The following is a 24818-nucleotide window of genomic DNA, read 5'->3' as shown; positions in this document are numbered from 1 at the left end:
AAGGGAAGGAAAGGTGGATTCCAGCGTTTTTCTACATTAACTCCACATATCCAGCTGTTGTGAATTCTCTGAATGTCCTCTATCCATAAAAGCATCTATTTGTTCTTTAATCGCGCTGAAGATGTTTGCTTCATTAGCCTTCTCTGAGAACTTATTCCAGAACTGAATCAAAATGTGGGTGAAAATATTCTGCCTGAATTAATTTCTCACTCTAAATTTCCCATTTATTAATTGCAGTTCCATGAAATATATGCTGCAGTGAACAATTTGCTTACATTAATTTTGATAAATGCTTCATAAACAAAAAAAATCTTTATCTCATCTTTTTCAACCAAGCAACAGTTCCATTAAAATTTACTCATAACTTACATTCCTGCTGCTCCGTATCTGGTTTTTATGCTTTCCTCCGTATTTTGCACTTCAATGTGCAATTTTTGTCACTGTCCTTTTTGCCTAGCTTCATAAATATCTCAGTCACATTGATAACATAACCACTAAACTCCAGGTTTCCTCCTGTTTCTACCATAATTACATTATTACAATAGATTAATTCTACAGCAGCCTCTGACCATTATGGCTGTTGTAGAAATTGAGTAAGGAAGCAATTCTGTGTCACGTATAGCATGTGCTTTTGAAAGATATTCCTCTGCTGTTTACCCTCATTAAGAACCTAAAATGAATAACTTTGTGTTTTTTTCTCAGGATTCCCTCATCTTCAGAAACATTTTCCTGACTATGCTCCCTTCCTGCATGTAAATTCTATAACAAAATAAAAACAGTGCGGAATGCATATTTTCGTTTTAAACCCTTAACCTCAGTGCACAATTCCTCTGATGCATCAGGCAAGGCAGTTATATGATTTTTCCTTTGGATAGAATGCCACTCCTTCAACTGCTTGTTTTTTTTTGTTCTGTGATGGAATAAGTCAATTTATTAATATAACCAAGTCCCCCATATGTTTAGTACATTGCGCCCTTCAATCAATTCTGTTTCCCCCAGCATTTGGAAGTCTTTGGTCTACTCCTTAGTTCTTCACTCTATCCAGGCTACCTGTCTATGCACCATTATCCACAAGGCAAAATCGCACATTTCGTGAATATTGGCAAAAAAAAAGTGGGGAGATGAGAATTTTTTTTTCACGGAGCGAGTTGTTATGATTTGCAATGCACTGCCTGATAGGGTGGTGGAAGCAGATTCAATAGTAACTTTCAAAAGCGAACTGGATAAAAACTTGAAAAGGAAATATTTGCAGGACGAAAGGGTACAGCAGGGGAGTGGAACTAATTGGATAGCTCTTTCAAATAGCCGGCAAAGGCACGATGGGCCAAATGGCCTCGTTCCCTGTTGTATGATTCTAAGGTCTCCTCTCCTTCCCATTTTGCTTCCCTGTCTCGCCTCATAACTTTATAGCAGTGAATATTTAGTTTCCATGCTTTCTCCACAAGATGCCAATTTTCTTTTAAGGCTGCAAAATCATGTCCCTCTATTCTAATTATTGTCACTAAACCCCCACTTCAGCCGTGATGCATCGCACATGTGTGTAAACACAGCAATGAACATAGATTCATACTTGTAAACAGAAATAGCCTGTTCCCTTCCATTTTAGTTATTCTTTTGTTCGCTACGCTTTTCATTAACCAGTCATCTATCTTTTCTAGCCACATCTATTCATATTCGTCTGCTTATCTTGCTAATTTAATTTTCTCTTCACTTCGCTATACTTATCCTTATACCATCTCTCATACGTGCTAAGAATTGACCCTTTCCTGACTTACCAGTATAATTCTTTTCCAGTTTTAATACAATTACACTCCAGGTTCAAACTATATTCTTGCCAGATTTAGCAGTATTCTTCAGCCAGATAATCCAGACTGAACTATTTAGTTAGATTAGCAAGTTGAAAAGTCGATGATATATATTTTTTAATGTCATGAAACTTTCAAGACTGAGGTCGATAGATATTTGTTAGGTAAGGGTATCAAGGGATATAGATCAAAGGCGGTTGAATGGGGTTGCGGTTCAGATCAGCCATAATCTAATTGAAACGTGGAACTAGTTCGAGGGGCTGAATTGCCTACTTTTTTCGCTATGTTCCTATCTCCCGTTGCCCTAATTGATCGGCTTGCTAGTCCAGATCAGCGTGACAGTTAAGAGTCAACCACCTAGTTGTAGAATTGGTGTCAGATATAGGCCATAGCGGGTAGGGACAGCAGGTTTCCTTCCCCGAATATCATTACTGACCTTAATAAACAATTGTATTTTTATGACATTCCGACAGGTTACGTTTACTGACAGTAGATTTTTACTCATTTCCAGTTTATGTTAATTCAAATCAAATTTTAAAACTTACATTGTAGGATTTGAACTCTGGTTCTCTAGATTATTAGTGCAGGCCTCTGGATTACTAGTCCAGTTCCATAAATACCACAATACTCTGCACCCTTAAATGATAAGTGAAGCTTAACGTTTTAACAACGCAGCTCTCACCTTGTGAAATTCAGTGTTATTCTTGCTCATAGAGTTTGATGTCTTTCCATGTTCTGCAGCGACACATGTTCCAGTCTTGATATTAATCATGGGCGCGGCCGCACCATTTAACTTCAGAAACATGAAATCATTCATGGCTGAATCTGGACACACGTCATAGCGAAATGTTTGTGGGAGGATTTCGCTTTCATACACCTCCGTATAATTGGGTGGTATTTGAAGATTCACACTAGCCTTTTGAATTCCATGGAGCGAATCCCTCCGGGGAAAGTACGGCGTGTTCCAACAGCAACAGCAACTGTTAATTTCATTTCTACCTCTGTGCACCTTAATACCGAGGATTATGATCGCCAGAAGTAAAACGAACGAGGTTGTGCCAAAAGAAATCATTAAGTAAAATTTTAAATCTGATTTCCATGGCCCAGAGGTCCCCAACCTGTCGATATTCGATGCATTTTCTGTGGCATCATCCTGCACTGATACATTGATGGTGACTGTAGATGAAAGGGATGGGGTCCCATTGTCCCTCAACAAAATTACGATTTTTTGCATGAGTGAATCTTTATGCGTAAGGCGGCGAATAATCCAGATTTCTCCTGTTTCAGGAGCCACAGTAAACAAACTTTCATCAGTGGGCTGACGAAGTTGATAGGAAAGTTGACCGTTCTGCCCAGAATCGGCATCGGTGGCTGTCACTTTTGCAACCAAGTATCCCGAATCGGCAGATCTTGGTATTGTGTACTCTGCTGCGGACCCTTTATTTGGCAATGGTGACACGATCACAGGGGCATTATCATTCTGATCTACGATGATCACATTCACGGTTACATTACTGCTGAGCGGAGGGGATCCAGCATCCTGCACTTGCACGTGGACGTGAAAATTTTTGAGTTGTTCAAAATCAAAAGAGCGGCGTGCAATCATCGCGCCATTGGCTGAGTTTATTGAGACGAAAGTGGATGCAGGGAAGCCATGAATCAGGATATCCAAAATATCAAATGTTATTTTGGCATTTTGATTGAAATCTGTATCAAAGGCTGACACAGAACCAATTGAACCACCAATAACATTATTTTCTGCCACATACATGGTGAACGAAGGCTGCGTAAAGCGTGGCGCGTTGTCATTTATATCTGAGACTTGAACCCGGATGGTTTTGTTGGTCGAGAGGAGAGGAGAACCAGCATCCGTACATGTAATGGTAATGTTGTACTCAGGCACTTTTTCACGGTCTATATCTCCATGAGTAACTAATGTGTAGTAGTTATTAAAAGAACTGTTAAGCTTAAAGGGGATATCTTTGGCGATCCGACAATAAACATCTGCTCTATTTCCAGAATCTCGGTCTGTAACTCTTAAAAGAGCAACTGCAGTGTTCGGAGAAGCGTCTTCTGGGATTATGCTCGAAGTAGAAGTTGTTATTATTTCAGGATAGTTATCATTAACATCAGTAACTTTTATCAAAACTTTACAGTATACTAGCAGTGGGTGTGGACTTCTGTCCTTAGCTTGTACGGAAATCTGATAATTCTCTGCTTCTTCAAAGTCCAAGATGCCAGTTACTCTGATTTCTCCGTTTACTGAGTCTAAGCTAAACACTTCGCGCACTCTATCAGAAGTGTGATCGCCGAAAGAATAGATTACCTCACCGTTTAGGCCTTCGTCAATATCTACTGCAGTTACTTTCACAATCAAAGTATTTTTAAGCGCGTTTTCTGCAGTGGTGATTTGATAGATATTCTGTTCGCAAACCGGGGCATTGTCGTTAACATCGAGCACAGTAATTTTAATCTGGGTGGTTCCGAATTTCTGCGGAGATCCTCCATCTAACGCCGTAAGTGTTAACTGATGAGTCGGCTGTTGCTCTCGGTCCAGGGGTCGTTCCAGCACGAGTTCTGGGATGTCAGTTTGTTCGCTGTCTGATTGTGATTTCAAAGTGAAATGCTCGTTTGGGCTCAGTCGGTAGGAGCGAACACTGTTGGTTCCAGCGTCTGGGTCAAGCGCGCTCTGGAGCGGGAAAGTCGTTCCGGCTGGCATCAATTCTGAGATTTCTAGGTTAACCTCCTTTCCCTGGAACACGGGCGCGTTGTCATTTACATCGAGAATTTCAACTTGAACGCGGTATAGCTTTGGCGGATTCTCAATCACAGCCTCTAATATTAATACGCACGTGAGGCCTTGTTCACAAAGCTGCTCTCTGTCTATTTTTTCTTTTATGAACAAAATTCCAGTGTTTAAATTCACGTCTAGATATTGTTTTTTGTTCTCAGATACAATCCGAAACCTGCGCGTGAATAACTGTTTAACATCTAAACCTAGGTCCGTAGCAATATTTCCAACAAAGGCACCAAGCTCTAATTCTTCGGGAATTGAATAGCGAATGTTCCCACAGACTGAATCCGAAACATATATGAATATCACACAAAGAACGCGCCATTGCGACGATACTCGGCTGTTTAGCAAACAGCCCATTCTGGATCAAAGTGCTGCAAATATAACTGCCAGATTTTCCGATGAATTATATGCTCCTTGATGTAACGTCGAGTATGTAATTGTTCATTACCTTGGTTTTCGAGATCAAAAGCTTTATTTTGCGTATAACGCCGCGAAGTCTTCGGCACAGCCGCCAAGATTATTTGTACAAATACACATTTTCTCGGGTCTTTACTTGGATGCGGATGAAGAGGGTGGAATACTGCGTGTTGCTCGCTTCTTCGAAACTGCGCAGTGTTTGGTGTCGGGTGAGTGGTGCTCGATCTCCAGCCACATTTCCTCATCTCATTGGTAGACAGCGACACAAAGAGACTCCGCCAATAATAACATCAAGTACTCTTAAAGCAATAGTGCCTCCACTGAACACCGCAAGAATTGCTTTTTGTGTTTAACGTTGTGCAACTTTAATGACGTCGTTGTTCCACATTTATTATATAGTTTATTACATTACCTCATTGACGAATAAGATAATATAACAAATAAGGTAACCTAACAAATAAGGTAACCTCATTCCTTTTAACTAATGTAATTATTGCTTCATCAAACCTTGGATATCTCTACGAAAAACAATCTATTGAATGAAACCATCTATTTGAGTTACTTTGGCAGATTGTTTAGACGCGCGTTTATTATTTGTCACTTCTTAAAAGTAATAATTATAACATTCGTGTGTACACATGAGGAAAATTATGGAAAATGTTTCAAAGCCTCGTTGCTTTATCAGATTTAAATAAAATGACGTGGACTTATTTGTAATAACTAAGATAATTAATAATCAGTAAAAAGATATATTTTCCTTTTGCAGGGCTCTACTTGCAATAAATCGCCATTGTGGAAGCATTGCCTTCACGAGGACTACAGTGTTTCAAAGAGATGGTCCACCACCATCATGCCAGGGCAACTGGACATGGTCAATAAATGCCGCCTTGCTCGCATTTCCAAATCCAAATAACGAATACTATTAATAGCAAAATGCACGCAGTTGAACCTTTTTACAAAAACTGCATTAAGATGGTGAATTATGTGACTGAAGTTGTTTACGTATGTTTATTGGAGCTGTTCAAATTCCAGCGTTCTATGGGGTGTCAGCTGCTGAAGTTGCATTTCTCTTAATACAGTTCCCAAACTAGACCCAAACACGCAACCACTATCTATAATATCCAGAGCTGATACTGGATATTGCTGAAATATAAAATGATAATATTTCATCGGCGTTTTTTCTCCAGGCTGTGATGTAATGGGACTCAGTCTTACTTTGCGCTGTTCATATGTGAAATAATGATCTCTGAGATCCACCGAAGATTCTTCAACTAAAAATGAAATTGCTACATGATTATTGTGGCCAACACTCAGACGCGCATTGTTCAACAATCCCATTATACTTATCTAACAGTCTCGAGATTAATTATGAATGTAGAATCATCCATTGCAAACTTTCCGCATTAGGCGTCCGCTTGGATCTATAAGATTGATCATATCACTTTCACCAACTAGGCCATTGCACGTTGTTTATCGGTCTATAAAAAAGCAACCGGAGGCATTAGGTGGCTGTTGATCGCAAATTACGCACAGGAACACTCAATCCAACGCAGAGTCGGGAAATAGAATACCTTGCCAGCTGCGGAAACGTGTTTATTCAGGCTATATGGAGAATGAAAGGTCGCGCTGGAACAGAGAATCTAATATCCTTTCGGCTGCAGAGGTCAAGTGGATGCAAAGAGAAACAACGTTGCTTTTCCAAAAATAAATGCTACCGAGCAAAGCAAGGTAAAAAAAAAACTATATATATATATATATACACATAGATATGGATAGAGCATTTTATGCATCAGGTTGTGCGATTCTGATACACCTGGTCTGGGAATATATTTTGAGTATCGAGTTGATTCCTGGGCTCGCAGCTTCCTGCGTTCTCCTTCGCAATTTGATTCATGGCTATCCATTGACATTTCGGCCTCCCCGTCCCTCTCCCCCACTACTTAGACCGCTTGCTCCTAATAGTGGTCATATTTTAGCTCAATCTATAAGTTAATACTAAAAGTGAAGACTATCTGTACAGAGTACATTACTCTGTTTAATCTGTATTTTTCCAGTGCTCTCTTCGAGGCCGAGGACTCCGATTCTATTTGATTTCCTGGACCCCTCCACCATAAGGATTGCGTTGGTCTGCTGGGCTTAACCGTAAGCTTCGGTTGTCATGAATCTGCTCCGTTACTTCATCTCTTCAAGAACCTAGCGGGCATCTTAACTGTACTCCAGTGCACAGCTGTCTTTTCAGCTATACAGTGCTGCAGTGTTTGGTCCTGGGCAGAAGATTGTTCTCTCCTGTGCTGTTCCCCATTTCTCCGCTGGCTTTTGGGTTTTACTGCAACTTCTACTTTCGGCACTGCTTTCTACTGAGACTGTTTCTCCTCCTCTGCTGTCTTCAATTAATTGCTTTTAACCAGCTCTTCAAGCTACTTTGGCTGTTCCCGATCTTGAGTGCTTTGGCCAGCGTCACAGGCTTGAATCCCACCTGTGTAAGGTAATGGGCACCTTCTGTGCTTCTCAGCATTCTCCAAAGTGCCCATCAAGGTGTGTTCATAAAAGCAGCATAATACCTGCTCCACTTCTCTCACCGAGCTTCCATCCCAGCGTGCCCGTTGAGGACGAACCTCACCAAACACCTTCGAAGGCCGCTCAGCTGATCCACCATATCCTCTTGGACTCTGTTGGTGGATTAATGATCACTGCCCCCTCGGCATTTATCTGCGCAATGTCTGTTTACGAACAAAGCCCTGGCTATTCATAACGTATTGTAGATGATTATATTGATATCCTAGCTTTGACAGCAATTTGACTTAAGCGTGCCGATACTTTACACCTTACCAAAAGCTCCTTATCGGGTTTAACGGTGCACTAACTGACTCACCCAAACTACCATAATGGTCGAGCATCACTTATCGCCAATTCATACTTTGGTCTTTTCCCCAACATCTCTGGGATCTTCTTAACCTCAGCAATAATTGAATCCACACGCTGAGTGATTCTAATCTCCATTTCAACTCCCCTTGCCCATTCTTCTCTGAACTCACTGTGCTCGAGCCCTCCCTATAAATACTCGTACCTATATTCATGACCAACTGCCTTGAACTTGCCACCTGACGTGGCCTCTCAACTCCTATCGTCTTGATCACTGACAAGGCCGTCTTCAACCACTTCTTTGTATCAACCACATCCCCTACCCCTTTCAATCCCACCTTGTGCATCTTTTTGCAGCTGCTGAATTGCTCCTTTACCTCCACTTCATATGCCATTGACCCCAGAAAAACCTTCACTGCCTCCCATGGCGGTCGTTCCTACAGATACAGCACCAATCTTGCTCCCACAAGTACAAGGGGTGCAAACCAAAGAGTGTTTGGCGGACACCTGGATTAGCCAAACATCACCAGTTATGGCTGGAATATATCAAGACCTACCATAACAAACCACTAGTCCATGATCATCACGGAGTGTGAAGAAAGCCCTTGGTTCCTTTTCTCAAATCTGAACCACATACTTAAGCCTCCCTTGCTTGACTCTTCACACTCACGGCGAACAACATGCCATGAGCTCAACCAAGATAGAGCCCATCCAATTCGCTGTCTCTGCTGTTTCCCCAATACCACTGCTTATGAAACCAATCCTTCCCCACCCCTCTCAACACTGCCTATATTCCTACCCTGTCTAGTTTTTTCTCGCATTTTTACCCAAGCCCCGTGAAAGCTCATCTACTTTGAGACCTACCTCCTGCTCCCTTGACCCCAATCAACCCCATTGCCACTAAAATGCTGGCCACTGAACTTCTGCTTCGGCTGTTATCTGACATTGTGAATGGTACCCTTACTACAAGCACTGGGTCCCTCTCTTATAAAACTACCAGCATCGCCCCCTCCTTAAAACTGTGGGACCTCTATTCTTACAAACTGCCATGCCATCTCCAATCGCTCCATCCTCTGAAAAGGTGTTGTTATCGCCCAAACCCATGAGTTGTCTCTCTTGCAACTTTCTGTTTTACTCCCTCCAGTCGGGTTTTCATCCTTCCCACAACATAGAAATAGCCCTAATAAAAATCTTCAAAGACATTCTCTGTGATTCTTACAATCTGTCAATATTCTCATAAACGTCTATGCAGCTGTTGACCACTTCATTCTCCCTCTGCTTCATTGTCGAGCTTGATGGGACTGCCTTTGCTTGGTTCCACTCTTAATTATCCAATTTCAGCCAATGTACCTCTATTAATGGCTACTCTATCCGCCCAATACTCTCGCCTCCGGAGGTCCTTGCCCCCTTCTCTTCCTTATGTACATGCTTTCCAAAAGTATGAATTCAGTTTCCACAATTAAGCTACTGACATTAGTCTCTGCTTTTCCACCATTTCTCTCCACCCCACCACCGCCTGTGAGAAAGCTTATCTGAGATTAAACACTACCAAGGCCAAAGTCCCTCTCTTTGACTACACTACAAACCTTATAACCTCACTATGGACTCTGTCCCCTCTCCACGTCCACTGGCATGGGCAGGAACAGCTTGTTCGCAAACTCAGCGCCCCATTTTGCCCCGAATTGAGCTTTTGACCACATATTTTCGCTATTACAAAGAGCACGTACGTCCACCAGCGTAACATTGATCACCTCCACCCATACATTGCCCATCTGTTGCTGTATCCCTATTTCATGCCATTGCTATCTGCAGACTGATCAAATCAAAGCTTCCCTTGTCAGCCTGCCATCCTTCAGGCTCTTTAAGCTTAGCCAAAACAATGCTGCCTGTATCCTATCCCACACCAAGTCCAGCTAGTTTATGACGTCTGTCCTCTTTAACCTATATTGTCTCCCAATCACCCAACCTCAATTTTAATATTCTCATCCTTGTGTTTAGTCCGTCCATGGCATCGCCCATCCCTATATTGTAGCACGCGCCGCCCACGAACTATCCATTCCACTGACTCTGGTCTCCTTTGCATTTCGTATTTTCACCCGCCAGGCGTCACGCTCTGGGAATCTCTCCCTGAAAACTTCCTAGTCTCTCGCTCCATCTTTTCCTTTAAGACCCTTCTTAAAATCCACTTCTTACCACAACATTATATATCTTCTAAAATCTTCTTTGGATCAGCGTCCATTTTCTTCCTTGAATCTTTATGAAGCGCCTTGGAGGATTTTTTCTACTTTAAAGAATACATATAAATACATGTTTTGTTGTTGATTAGCGTTAATACTGGATGATAACATTACATATGGTGTGTCATTCTCCAGCAGCGATATTCTTTAACGTGATACTGACAAAATTTCAGCCAAAAATGTGAATAATTGAGCTCAATAACTCAATTGTAAGTCTGAGATTGAGAGGCTTTTGTTAACCAAAGTATTAAGGGATATGTGTTTAAGGCGGATAAATGGCTTTAGGTCACAGATCTACCATCATCTCAATGAATGGCGAAACAACCTGGAGGGTTTAAATGGCCCAACTTCTGTTCCTATGTTTCGAGAAAAACTGAAGTTGAAATATCATCGAAAAAGCTGCGATGACTATGCAATACCACGGTTACAAACGTCATTGCCTAGATTTTAGATATTAACCACTCTTTTGTTAATTCTGGCGACTAATAAGGACTAGGAGGTGTACTCCGCAAAGTTTCGTAGAGTGAATTACATTTCCACACGCTAATTGACAACATATGTTTATCCGAGTGTAAATATTTTCTAAGATTTCATAACCCAAAACAACCAAATATTACCTGATTAATTCCCTTACATTATACACTTTATGAAAAACATTAATTATTTTCATTTTCCAAAGAAGGACCCAGCCAGTACAATTTAACTTTCCACTGTGAAGGCAGAATTCAGGTCAATTAATTGAATGGAATTAGAATTTCTTTGAAAACAATTGTTGGACATGATAATTGACAAAATTAATGGATGTGCACAAATATATCCAGTATGATAGTTAAACTATTGATGCAATGAAACTTATCTATTGACCACTGCTTTCAGAAATGACTAGGTTGTCACCAAACACGAACACGACATGTTTGATCTACCATGAAAATGAAATCTTAACTGAAATGTAAGAGAGACGAAAGTTAAGGTGTCCACTTCATTAGCATTATCTGCGAACTAATTATAGAACTGCGTCAACCTATGGGTGAAAATATTCCACTTGAATTCTTTTCTCACTCTAAATTTCCCAATAATTAACTTCAGTTCCTCGAAGTATCAATTATTTGCTACACTGAACAATTTGCTGACATTAATTTTGTTAATTCCATCATCAATAGAAGAGTCATCTTCTATCTCATATTTTTCAATGAAGTAACAGTTTCTTTAAAATGTATTCTTAACTAAAATTCCTGATACTTAATATTTTTGTTGTTGTTGCCATCCACACTTTGCTCTTGAATAGGCAACATTTTATGTGACTCTCTTTTTTGAATAACCTCATAAATATCTCACTTGGATCTCTTATTGCAGTTATACAGGGCCTTGGTGAGACCACACCTGGAGTATTGTGTGCAGTTTTGGTCTCCTTACCTCAGAAAGGATATACTTGCCATAGAGGGAGTGCAGCAAACGTTCACCAGACTGATGCCTGTGAAAGCAGGACTGTCGTATGAGGAGAGATTGGGTTGCCTCGGCCTGTATTCAATCGAATTTAGAAGAATGAGAGGGGATCTCATTGAAACATATAAAATCCTGACAGGGCTAGACAGACTGGATGCAGGGAGCATGTTTCCCCTGGCTGAGGGGACCAGAACGAGGGGTCCCATTCTCAAGAATACGGGGTAGGTCATTTAGGATTGGGATTAGGAGAAATTTCTTCACTCAGAGGGTGGTGAACGTGTGGAATTCTCTACCACAGATGGCTGTGGAGGCCAAGTCACTGAATATGTTTAAGAAGGAGCTAGATAGATTTCCAGACACAAAAGGCAACAAGCGATATGGGGAGAGAGTGGGAATATGATATTGAGATAGAGGATCAGCCATGATCGTATTGAATGGCGGAGCAGGCTTGAAGAGCCGAATGGCCTCCTCCTGCTCCTATTTTCTATGTTTCTATGTTCACTTGCTTTGGTAATATGATCATTAAACCCTAGGTTATCTTCTGTTTTATCTACCATAACTGGGTTATTACTCTAAATTAATTCTACACAGACACTATCCATGTTGGCTGTTGTAGAAACTGAAAAAGGAAGCAAATCTGTGTCACGTGTAGAATATGCATTTGAAAGGCATTGCTCTGATATTTTTCTTCAATTGAATCTAGGTGATTTAAAGCCTCAATGAATAACATTTTGGTTTTCTCACCGACTCAGCTTCAGAAATATTTTCCTGCCTATGCACCCTTGCTGCACGTACATTCTATAACAAAATAAAAATTGTAAATGCATGTTTTCGTTTTATACCCTTAACCTCAGTGCACAATACGTCTGATGCATAAGCCAAACCATTTGATAATTTATGTGGATAAGATGCCATTCCTTTACCTATTTTTTTTGTTCTGGGATGGAATAAACCAATGTATTAACTTGACCAGGTCTCCCATATCCCAACTGCATTCTACCCTTCATTCAATTCAATTTCTCCCCCAGCATTTGGGATTCCCAAATCTACTCCTCTTAGTGCTTAACTCTATCCAGAGGACCTGTCGAAGCACCGACACCCTTACGACGAATTTACCTTGTTGTCCATAAAATAGTGCATTCTGTTAATAAGGTTACCTCTCCTTCCCATTTTCTTCACTATCTCGCCTCAAAATTTTATATCTGTGAATATTTGGTTTCCATGCTCTCTCCAGAAGAAGCCGAGTTTCTTTCAAGGCTGCAAAATTATGCCCCTGAATTCTAATTATTGTCAATAAAACCCAACTTCACTTGTGATGCTTTGCACATCCGTGTAAACACAGCAACTTTGTCAAATTTATACTCGACAAAATGCTCTTCCATTCCACTTTTATTGTTCTTTTGGCTATCTGTTCCTTAACCTGCTCCTTATCTTTCTTAGGTACCTCTATTCATGTTCGTCGGCTTACCTTGCTAACTTACATTTCTCGCCCCTTCACTGAATTTATTCTTAACACATTTGCCATCCGCGCTAAAATGTGATATTTCCCTGACTTAGCAGTGTGATTAATTCCCTGCCCTATTTAACCTTTCTTATTGGTAATAAAATGCTTTATCAATCTTAAAGAATCGGTAGTGTGTAGTTATAATGTAATTATACTTCAGGCTCAATCTATACAATCGTCAGATCTAGCTGTTTCCTCCAGCCTGAGCTGTTTAGTTAGATCAACAAGTTTAGCAGAGTATATATGTTTTTTAATGTTTTGAAACTTTTATGACTGATGTCGATAGGTTTTTTGTTAGGTAAGTATATCAAGGGATATAGATCAAAGGCGAGTAAGCATGGTTGATGTACAGATCAGCCATGACGTGCTTAAATGGCGGAACAGTTTCGAGGGGTGAATGGCTTACTCCTGCTCCTATGTTCCTATCCCCAGTTGCCCTAACTGAGAGGCTTGCTAGTTCATGTCAACAAGACAGTTGAGAGTCAAACACGTTTTTATAGGAATTAAATTTCATATAGGCGATACCGCGTAAGGACAGCAGGTTTCCATCCCTAAATTACATTGGCGACATTAATGATCAGTTGGATTTTTACGAACTTCCGATAGCTTGATGGTCACGTTTACTGAAAGTAGGTTTTGTTTTTATCTCCAGACTTATTTAAAGTTAAATCAACTTCTCAAACTGCCATGTTGGATTTGAACTCACGTTCTCTCGATTATTATTCCAGGCCTCGGAAATACTAGTCCAGTAACATAACTACTACACAACCATACCCCTATAATGCTAAGTGAAGCTTATCATTTTAACGCAGCTCTCACCTCATGAAATTCAGTGGTTTCCTTGCTCGTAGAGTTTGATGCCTTTCGATATTCTGCCCCGACACATGAGCCGGTCTTGATATTAATCATAGGTGCGGCTGCACCATGTAACTTTAGAAACATGAAATCATTCATGGCTGAATCTGGACACACTTCATAGCGAAATGGCGGTGGGAGGGTCTCGCTTTCATACACCTCTGTAAAATTGGGTGGTATTTGATGATTCACAGTCGTCTTTTGAGTTCCATAGAACGAATCCTTCCTGGAAAGATAGGACGTATTCCAACAGCAGAAGTAACCGTTAGTTGTATTTCTACCTCTGTGCACCTTAATTCCGAGGATTACAATAGCCACAAGTAGTAGGAAAGAGCTTGTGCCAAAAGAAATAATTAAATACAATTTTAAATCGGATTTCCATATCCCAGAGATGCCCAACCGGCTGATATTGGCTGCATTTTCTGTATCATCATCCTGTACTGATATATTGATGGCCGCTGTGACTGAAAGGGATGGGGTTCCATTGTCCCTCACCAAAATTACGATTTTTTGCATGAGTGAATCTTTATAACCAAAGCGGCGAATAATCCAGATTTCTCCTGTTTCAGAAGCCGTAGTAAACAAACTTTCATCAGTGGGCTGACGAAGTTCGTAAGAAAGTTGAGCGTTCTGTCCAGAATCAGCATCTGTGGCTGTCACTTTAGCAACCAAGTAACCTGAATCGGCAGATCTTGGTATTGTTTCCTCTGCTATCGACCCTTTACTTGGCAAAGGTGACACGATCACAGGGGCATTATCATTCTGATCTACGATGATCACATTCACAGTAACGTTACTACTGAGCGGAGGGGATCCAGCATCCCGTACTTGCACATGGACTTTAAATGTTTTGATTTGTTCATAATCAAAAGAGCGTCGTGCAATCATCGCGCCATTGGCAGAGTTTATTGAGACGAAAGTGGAAGCTGGCAAGCCATGTATCAAGTTATCCAAAATATCAAAAGTTATTTGGGCATTTTGATTGGAATCTGGATCAAAGGCTTTCACAGAGCCAATTGAATAACCAATAACATTATTTTCTGTCACATACATGGTGAACGATGGCTGCGTAAACTGTGGCGTATTGTCATTTATATCTGAGACTTGAACTCGGATGGTTTTGTTGGTAGAGAGAGGAGGGGAACCTGTATCTGTACATAGAATGGTAATGTTGTATTCAGAAACGTTTTCACGATCTATATCACCATGAAGGACTAACGTGTAGTAATTATTAAAAGAGCCGTTAAGCTTAAAGGGGCTACCTCTGGGGATCCGGCAGTAAACGTCAGCTGTATTTTCAGAATCTCGGTCCGTCACTCTGAAAAGAGCAACTGCAGTGTCCAGAGAAGCGTCTTCTGGGATCGTGCTCGACGTAGAGGTTGTTATTATTTCAGGAGGGTTATCATTAATATCAGTAACCTTTACCAAAACTTTACAGTATGCTGGCACTGGATATGGGCCTCTGTCTTTAGCTTGAACCGAAATCTGATAATTCTCTGCTTCTTCAAAGTCCACGATGCCAGTTACTCTGATTTCTCCGTTTGTTGAATCCAAGCTAAAGAGTTCACGCACTCTATGAGGAGTGTGATCGCTGAAAGAATAGATTACCTCACCGTTTAGGCCTTCATCCATATCCACCGCATTTACTTTCACTATCAAAGTATTTGTGGGTACGTTTTCTGCAGTGGTAACTTGATAGATGTTCTGTTCGTAAACCGGGATATTGTCATTCACATCGAGCACAGTAATTATAATCTGGGTGGTTCCGAATTTCTCCGGGTTCCCTCCATCAAACGCCGTCAGTGTTAACTGATGAGCCGCTTGGTGCTCGCGGTCCAGGGGTCGTTCCAGCACGAGTTCTGGGATGCCAGTTTGTTCGCTGCCTGTCTGTGATTTCAAAGTGAAATGCTCGTTTGGGCTCAGTTGGTAGGAGCGTACACTATTCGTTCCAATGTCCGGGTCAAGCGCGCTCAGTAATGGGAAGGTCGTTCCAGCCGGAGTCGCTTCTGGGATTTCTAGGTGTACCTCCGTTCTCTGGAATACGGGCGCATTGTCATTTACGTCGAGAATCTGAATTTCTACACGATTTAGCTTTAGCGGATTTTCAATCACAGCCTCTAACATTAATACGCATGTGGGGCCCTGTTCACAAAGCTGCTCTCTGTCTATTTTTGCTTTTGTAAACAAGATTCCAGTGTTTAAATTCACGTCTAGAAATTGCTTTTTGTTTTCAGATACAATCCGGAACCTGCGCGCGAGCAACTGTTTCATATCTAACCCCAGGTCCGTAGCAATATTTCCAACAAAGGCACCAAGCTCTAATTCTTCAGGTATTGAGTAGCGAATGTTCCCACATATTGTATTCGAAACATATATGATTATCACATAAAGAACGGGCCATTGCGACACTCGGCTATTTAGCAAGTAGGCCATTCTGGACCAAAGCACTGCAAATATAACTGCCAAATTCTCGGATGTATTATACGCCCCTTGATACAACGTCGAGAACGTAATTTTTCATTACCTTGGTTATCGAGATGAAAAGCTTTATTTTGCGTGCAACAGCGAGAAGTCTTTGTCGCTATCTCCAAGATTACTTGTACAAATGGCCTTAGATTGACTCGGGCCGTTTCTTAGATGGGAATGAGGAGCGTGGAATGCTGAGTGTTGTTCGTTTCACCGACTCTGCGCAGTGTTTGGTTTTGGGGGAGTGGTGCTGGATCACCAGTCACATTTCTTCACCTCATTGGTAGACAGCGACACAAAGAGACTGGTCCAATAATAACATCAAATACTCTTAAAGCAATGGTGCCTCTAGTGAACGCCTCAAGCATCGCTTTTTGATTTAACGTTGTGCAACTTTAATTGATATTGTTGTTCTGCCCTTATTATTTCATTTATTTGATTACTTATTGACTTGTAACCTAATTACCGGTATAAATCATGGATCTGAGCACCATTCCTTTTAACTAATGCACTAATTCCTTTATCAACACCACGGGCATCTCGACGAAAAACAATCTATCAAATGAGACCATCTATTGAAATTGAGTAGCGAATGTTCCCACATACTGGATCCGAAACATATATGAGTAGCACATAAAGAACGGGTCATTGCGACATTCGGCTATTTAGCAAATAGGCTATTCTGGATCAAAGTACTGCAAATATAACTGCGAGATTCTCCGATGGATTATACGCCCCGTGATGTAACGTCGAGAACGTAATTGTTCATTACCTTGGCGATCCAGAGGAAAAACTGTATTTTGAGTACAACACTGAGACGTCTTTGTTAGTAACACCATGTTTATGCACAAATTGCCTTAGAATTTTTCGGGCCTTTCTTGGATAAGAATGGAGCACGTGGATTGACGAATGCTGCTCGTTTCTTCGACACTGCGCAGTGTTTGGTGCTGGGGGAGTGGTGCTGGATCTCCAGCCACATTTCTTCACCTCATTGGATGCAGCGACAGAAAGAGATTCGGCCAATAATAACAGCAAACACCCTTCAAGCAATACTGCCTCTACTGAACACCGGAAGGATAGCTTTGGGTATTTAACGTTGTGCAACTTTAATTGACGTTGCTGTGCAATATTTATTATATGATTTATTTGAATACCTCATGTGCTTGTAACCTAATTAACAACACTATTCCTTTTCACTAATGTACTCATTTCTTCATCAAACTTGAGTATCTCAATGAAAAACAATTTAGTGAATTAAGTCATCTCTTCGAGTTGCTTTTGCAGATTGCTTACACACTTGTTTTATTTCTTTATTTGATACCTACTAAAGTTAATGACTAAAACATTCGTCTTTACACGTGAGGGCGATAATGTGAAATGTTTCTCAGCCCTGATTGTCTTCTTTACCAAGTTTAAATAAAATGATGTGCAAAATTAATTGCAATAATTCGGAGAATTACTCATCAGTAAAAGCCTATCTTATCCTTTTTCCCAGTGTTTACTTCATGGGTTGTAAAGCGCTTTGGGACGTCTTGAGGTCGTGAAAGGCGCATTATAAAGGCAAGTCTTTCTTTTACTTGCAATAAAAGCACCTGAACCACGGTGACTGCAGAGTTTCAAGGAAAGGGCCCACCAGCACCTTACCAGGGCAACGGGATGGACAATAAAAGCGGCTTTGCCCGCGTAGCCTACATCCCAAGAACAAATAATAATAGAAAAATACATGCAATTAAATTCCGTCACAAAGACAACATTAAGATAGTGCGTTCTGTAATAGAATTTCTTTACGTATATTTGTTTCAAGTTTCGACAGTGCAGTGTTCTGTTCGATGTCACCTGCCAAAGCATGCATCTCCCTTAATACAACTTTCCCAAACTAGGCCTATACACTCATCCAGTATGTATAATAAGCAGAGCTGACACTGGATAATGTTCAAAGATATTCATCGGCGTTTACACCACAGGGCTGTGGTGTAATGGGACTCAGTCTTAGTTTGCGCGGTTCATACCTGAAGTAAAATAAGACCGACTGACAAATCTGCAAGTTTAAATGGAATTAGGGCAAGATTGTATCCTGCACTGAGATACGCATTGTTGAATAATCCTCAAACTAACTGACCATCTAAACATTAATTCTGACTGTAGAATCAACCATTACAATGGCTATCTAAACCGATGCATTTTCATGAACATTCCGCATTAGGCGTCCGCTTGGCTTTATAAGATTGATCAAGTCGCTTTAACCAAGCAAGCCATCAGCAGTTGTTTATAGGTCTATAAAAAAAGGAACAGGAGGCTGGTTACTAATCGCATATGACAGACAAGAATATTCGGTGCAACGCAGAGTCAGGAAATTGAATATCTTGTCAGCTGCAGATACTTACCTGAAATGAATTTAGACAGAATGAGACTTCACAAGAGAAATAGTAACTCTATCTGCAATTTCACAGAGGAAAACCAAATGGAAAGTTGGCGTGGTAAATCAAGACAACTATATTGGGGTACCACGACAGCTTAAATTCTTTGTCCCTGGGACGCAAATGGATACAACTTGTAGCACCACTCGTTGGCAACTTCCAAATTAGTTCTCCTTCGCAACACCATTCATGGTCATCTATTTCTAGCCCCCACGATCTCCTCTCCCCCACTACATACACCTCTTGCTCCTAATAGCGCATTGCCCGACCAGACTATGTTCCTTCTGTGTTTTTCCCTGTGCTCTTTTCGAGAACGATAACTCTGCTTCCATTTGATTTATTGGACTCCTTTGTCACCAGGACAGCGCTGGTCTTCTGGTCTCAACCGTCAACCTCGGTTGCTATGAACCTGCTCTGTCACTTCATCTCTTCAAGAACCCACATGAATGCTGAATTGTATTCCAGTGCACTATCGTCTTTTCAGCTATACAGTGCTGCTGTGTTAGGTCGTGGACAGAAAATCGTTCACTGCTGTTCTGAATCACATTTCTCCGCTGGTATCTGGGATTTACTGCGAGCTCTACTTTCGCCACTGCTTTATATTAAGACTATTACCTAGTGGATTGCCGGTATTCCACTACCTGGTCTGCTTCTGCACGCTTAATTTTTGCTCATCTACTGGATTTTTCACTGTACACGGGGTCTGCTGCTTCTGCTCTTGATGCTGCTCTCATCTCTGCTTTTCTGCTATCTGCTTGCTTCCCGTAGCCACGGTTTGTGTTCTGCTCCACATGTAGGTTAGAACTCCTCCAGAAGTCTTCACTGAAATGTTTTGAATCAGCTCCTCTGAATCTCCCTGCTGTCTCGAGCATCAGTCCTCCTGTCACCGTCTTAGGCTTGAATTCCCCTTGCATAAATTGATGCATACTCTCCGTGCCTCTCGGCATTCTCCGCAGGGCCCTTCAAGGCACCAGCCATAGCTTTCTTAAAGGCAGAAATGACATCTATCTTCCTCTCTGCCATTTCTTACAAGGTTGCCCGCCGGGGACTAACCTCACCAGCTTTGTTCGCAGCTCACTCACCGCACCCACCATGCCCCCTTGGCCTCTGTCGGTGGTCCTTATTGGTAATTCATAAGTTGGTCTTTTCGACTACATCTCTGACCTTTTCTCAGCCTTTTCTCAGCCTCTGCAATAAGCGAATCCAAATCCTGAGTGATTCAATTCTCCATCTCAACTCTACTTGACCTCTCCCCTCTGAATTATCTATCCGTATTTCCTCCCTTTAAATTCTTCTGCTCATATTCACACTTACTACCTCGACTTCGCTATCTGCCGTGGCACCACGGCTACCATGGTCTTGATCACTGACAAGACCATCTGCAACAATTTCTTGTATCATTCATCATCGGTATACCCCTATCCCCTTTGAACCCAACCAGATCTACTAGGCCTCAATTTATCCTGACAAAAGGAGTATCTTCGAGAGTAAAGACAATATATGGTTGCTTTTCTCAACTCCCAATTACCTCATCGTGTCTCTGCTCCATGACTCTCCACGCTCACATCAACCAACAAATGCGAAGAGATCGTGGATTTTCTAAATTAGCAATATAGAGACCACCCAATTAAATTCCTCTACTGCTTCTTCGTTTACTACTGCCTGTGAAATCAATCCTTCCCTAGACCCCTCGCTCTTTTACCACTACCTAAAACTTCTGTCTGTCTACTTTTCCTCCTATTTCCTTCCAAGCCCCCTGAGAGCTCATAGAATAGAATCATAGAAAATTTAAGACACAGAAGGAGGCCATTCGGCCCATCGTGCCCGCACCGGCTGATAAATGAGCCACCCAGCCTAATCCCACTTTCCCGCATTTCATCCGTAGCCCTGCAGGTCATGGCTCTTCAAGTGCACATCCAGATATTTTTAAAATTAGTTGAGGGTTTCTGCATCTACCATCCTCTCAGGCAGTGAATTCCAGACCCCCACCACCCTCTGGGTGATCTTTTCCCCTCATTTCCGCTCTAATCCTTCTACAAATCACTTTAAATCTATGCTGAGGCGGAGGAGCAGAGGAGCAGCGCATAAAAAGGTGGGAGACAGGAGCACAGGATTAGCTGAGGCGGCGGAGCAGAGGAGGGGCGCATAAAAAGGCGGGAGTCAGGAGCACAGGATCAGCTGAGGCGGAGCAGAGGAGCGGCGCATAAAAAGGCGGGAGTCAGGAGCACAGGATCAGCTGAGGCGGCGGAGCGGCGGAGCGCGAGGGTGAGGGAGAGAGAAAAAAACCCCAAAGTGACGTCAGCCGAAGGGAAGGAGCTGATTGGTGAGTAGCTGATTGTTTAGGAGGAGGATCGAGCGACTGCAGCTGCTGGAGACACGAAGTCACAGCCAACAGGTAAGCGATTGGCTGGTGACTGGTAAGTAGTTTTTCTTTCCTTTTTTTTCTCTTGACATTGTAGTTGTTGTTAAGCTAACTTAAGGGTTAAGTCATGGCAGGAGATCCCAGAGCCGTGTCATGTTCCTCTTGTGGGATGTGGGAATTCAGGGATTCTTCCTGTGTCCCTGGTTCCTTCACCTGCGGGAAGTGTGTCCAGCTGCAGCTACTGTTTGACCGCTTGACGGCTCTGGAGCTGCGGATGGACTCACTTTGGAGCATCCGCGATGCTGAGGAAGTCGTGAATAGCACGTTCAGTGAGTTGGTCACACCACAGATAAAAATTACTGAGGGAGATAATGAATGGGTGACCAACAGACAGGAAGAGTAGGAAGGCAGTGCAGGGGTCCCCTGCGGTCATCTCCCTCCAAAACAGGTACCCCGTTTTGGATACTGTTGTGGGAGATGGCTCACCAGGGGAAGGTGGCAGTGGCCAGGTTCATGGCACCGTGGCTGGGTCTGCTGCACAGGAGGGCAGGAAAAAGAGTGGCAGAGCTATAGTGATACGGGACTCGATTGTAAGGGGAATAGACAGGCGTTTCTGCGGACGCAACCGAGACTCCAGTATGGTATGTTGCCTCCCTGGTGCAAGGGTCAGGGATGTCTCGGAGCGGCTGCAGGACTTTCTGGAGGGGGAGGGTGAACAGCCAGTTGTCGTGGTGCATATAGGTACCAACAATATAGGTAAAAAACGGGATGAGGTCCTACAAGCTGAATTTAGGGAGTTAGGAGTTAAACTAAAAAGTAGGACCTCAAAGGTAGTAATCTCTGGATTGCTACCAATGCCACGGGCTAGTCAGAGTAGGAATGACAGGATAGCTAGGATGAATACGTAGCTTGAGAGATGGTGCAAGAGGGAGGGATTCAAATTCCTGGGCCATTGGAACCGGTTCTGGGGGAGGTGGGACCAGTACAAATTGGACGGTCTGCATCTGGGCAGGACTGGAACCAATGTCCTAGGGGGAGTGTTTGCTAGTGCTGTTGGGGAGGGTTTAAACTAATGTGGCAGGGGGATGGGAACCGATGCAGGAAGTCAGTGGGAAGTAAAGTGGTGACAGAAACAAAAGGCAGTAAGGGAGAGTGTACAAAACATGACCGGACAGATGGTCTGAGAAAGCAGGGCAAAGACCAAGGGAAGTCTAGATTAAACTGCATTTATTTCAATGCAAGAAGTCTGATGGGCAAGGCAGATGAAATCAGGGCATGGATGGGTACATGGGATTGGGATGTTATAGCTATTACTGAAACATGGCTAAGGGAGTGGCAGGACTGGCAGCTCAATGTTCCAGGGTACAGATGCTATAGGAAAGATAGAGCAGGAGGTAAGAGAGGAGGGGGAGTTGCGTTCTTGATTAGGGAGAACATCACGGCAGTAGTGAGAGGGGATATATCTGAGGGTTCGCCCACTGAGTCTATATGGGTAGAACTGAAAAATAAGAAGGGAGAGATCACTTTGATAGGATTGTACTACAGACCCTCAAATAGTCAACGGGAAATTGAGGAGCAAATATGTAAGGAGATTACAGACAGCTGCAAGAAAAATAGGGTGGTAATAGTAGGGGACTTTAACTTTCCCAACATTGACTGGGACAGCCATAGAATTAGGAGCTTGGATGGGGAGAAATTTGTTGAGTGTATTCAGGAGGAATTTCTCATTCAGTATGTGGATGGCCCGACTAGAGATGGGGCAAAACTTGACCTCCTCTTGGGAAATAAGGAAGGGCAGGTGACAGAAGTGTTAGTGAGGGATCACTTTGGGACCAGTGATCATAATTCCATTAGTTTTAAGATAGCTATGGAGAATGATAGGTCTGGTCCAAAAGTTAAAATTCTAAATTGGGGAAATGCCAATTTTGATGGTATTAGACAGGAACTTTCAGAAGTTGATTGGGAGAGTCTGTTGGCAGGCAAAGGGACGTCTGGTAAGTGGGAGGCTTTCAAAAGTGTGTTAACCAGGGTTCAGGGTAAGCACATTCCTCATGAAGTGAAGGACAAGGCTGGTAGAAGTAGGGAACCTTGGATGACTCGGGAGATTGAGGCCCTAGTCAAAAAGAAGAAGGAGGCATATGACATGCATAGGCAGCTGGGATCAAGTGGATCCCTTGAAGAGTATAGAGATTGCCGGAGTAGAGTTAAGAGAGAAATCAGGAGGGCAAAAAGGGGACATGAGATTGCTTTGGCAGATAAGGCAAAGGAGAATCCAAAGAGCTTCTACAAATACATAAAGGGCAAAAGAGTAACTAGGGAGAGAGTAGGGCCTCTTAAGGATCAACAAGGTCATCTATGTGCGGAACCACAAGAGATGGGTGAGATCCTAAATGAATATTCCACATCGGTATTTACGGTTGAGAAAGGCATCGATGTTAGGGAACTTGGGGAAATAAATAGTGATGTCTTGAGGAGTGTACATATTACAGAGAGGGAGGTGCTGGAAGTCTTAACACGCATCAAGGTAGATAAATCTCCGGGACCTGATGAAATGTATCCCAGGACGTTATGGGAGGTTAGGGAGGAAATTGCGGGTCCCCGAGCAGAGATATTTGAATCATCGACAGCTGCAGGTGAGGTGCCTGAAGATTGGAGGGTAGCAAATGTTGTGCCTTTGTTTAAGAAGGGCGGCAGGGAAAAGCCTGGGAACTACAGACCGGTGAGCCTGACATCTGTAGTGGGTAAGTTGTTGGAGGTTATTCTGAGAGACAGGATCTACAGGCATTTGGAGAGGCAGGGACTGATTAGGAACAGTCAGCATGGTTTTGTGAGTGGAAAATCATGTCTCACGAATTTGATTGAGTTTTTTGAAGGGATAACCAAGAAGATAGATGAGGGCTGTGCAGTAGACGTGGTCTACATGGGCTTTAGCAAAGCCTTTGACAAGGTACCGCATGGTAGGTTGTTACATAAGGTTAAATCTCACGGGATCCAAGGTGAGGTAGCCAATTGGATACAAAATTGGATTGACGACAGAAGACAGAGGGTGGTTGTAGAGGGTTGTTTTTCAGACTAGAGGCCTGTGACCAGCGGTGTGCCTCAGGGATCGGTGCTGGGTCCGCTGTTATTTGTTATTTATATTAATGGTTTGGATGAGAATTTAGGAGGCATGGTTAGTAAGTTTGCAGATGACACCAAGATTGGTGGCATTTTGGACAGTGAAGAAGGTTATCTAGGATTGCAACGGGATCTTGATAAATTGGGCAAGTGGGCCAATGAATGACAGATGGAGTTTAATTTAGATAAATGTGAGGTGATGCATTTTGGTAGATCGAATCGGGCCAGGACCTACTCCGTTATTGGTAGGGCGTTGGGGAGAGTTATAGAACAAAGAGATCTAGGAGTACAGGCTCATAGCTCCTTGAAAGTGGAGTCACAGGTGGATAGGGTGGTGAAGAAGGCATTCGGCATGCTTGGTTTCATTGGTCAGAACATTGAATACAAGAGTTGGGATGTCTTGTTGAAGTTGTACAAGACATTAGTAAGGCCACACTTGGAATACTGTGTACAATTCTGGTCACCCTATTATAGAAAGGATATTATTAAACTAGAAAGAGTGCAGAAAAGATTTACTAGGATGCTACCGGGACTTG

The 24818-nt window shown here is 42.4% G+C and overlaps 1 protein-coding gene across 1 annotated transcript in view; it reads right to left on the bottom strand.

Annotated features, from left to right (window-relative positions):
• The window catches only part of LOC137332645 (uncharacterized), a 141187-nt gene that overhangs the window by 100492 nt on the left and 15877 nt on the right, over positions 1-24818 (bottom strand). The window contains exons 3-4 of the mRNA XM_067996603.1: positions 19483-19763; positions 13885-16409 (exon numbers count right to left, since the gene is read on the bottom strand). Coding sequence (XP_067852704.1) covers positions 13885-16409; positions 19483-19763 — 2806 coding nt within the window. The remainder of the gene's footprint in view (positions 1-13884; positions 16410-19482; positions 19764-24818) is intronic.

This window comes from Heptranchias perlo, chromosome 14 (genome assembly GCF_035084215.1).
Source record: "Heptranchias perlo isolate sHepPer1 chromosome 14, sHepPer1.hap1, whole genome shotgun sequence".
Taxonomy (NCBI): domain Eukaryota; kingdom Metazoa; phylum Chordata; class Chondrichthyes; order Hexanchiformes; family Hexanchidae; genus Heptranchias; species Heptranchias perlo.
This window is presented reverse-complemented; position numbering and strand designations above follow the sequence as displayed.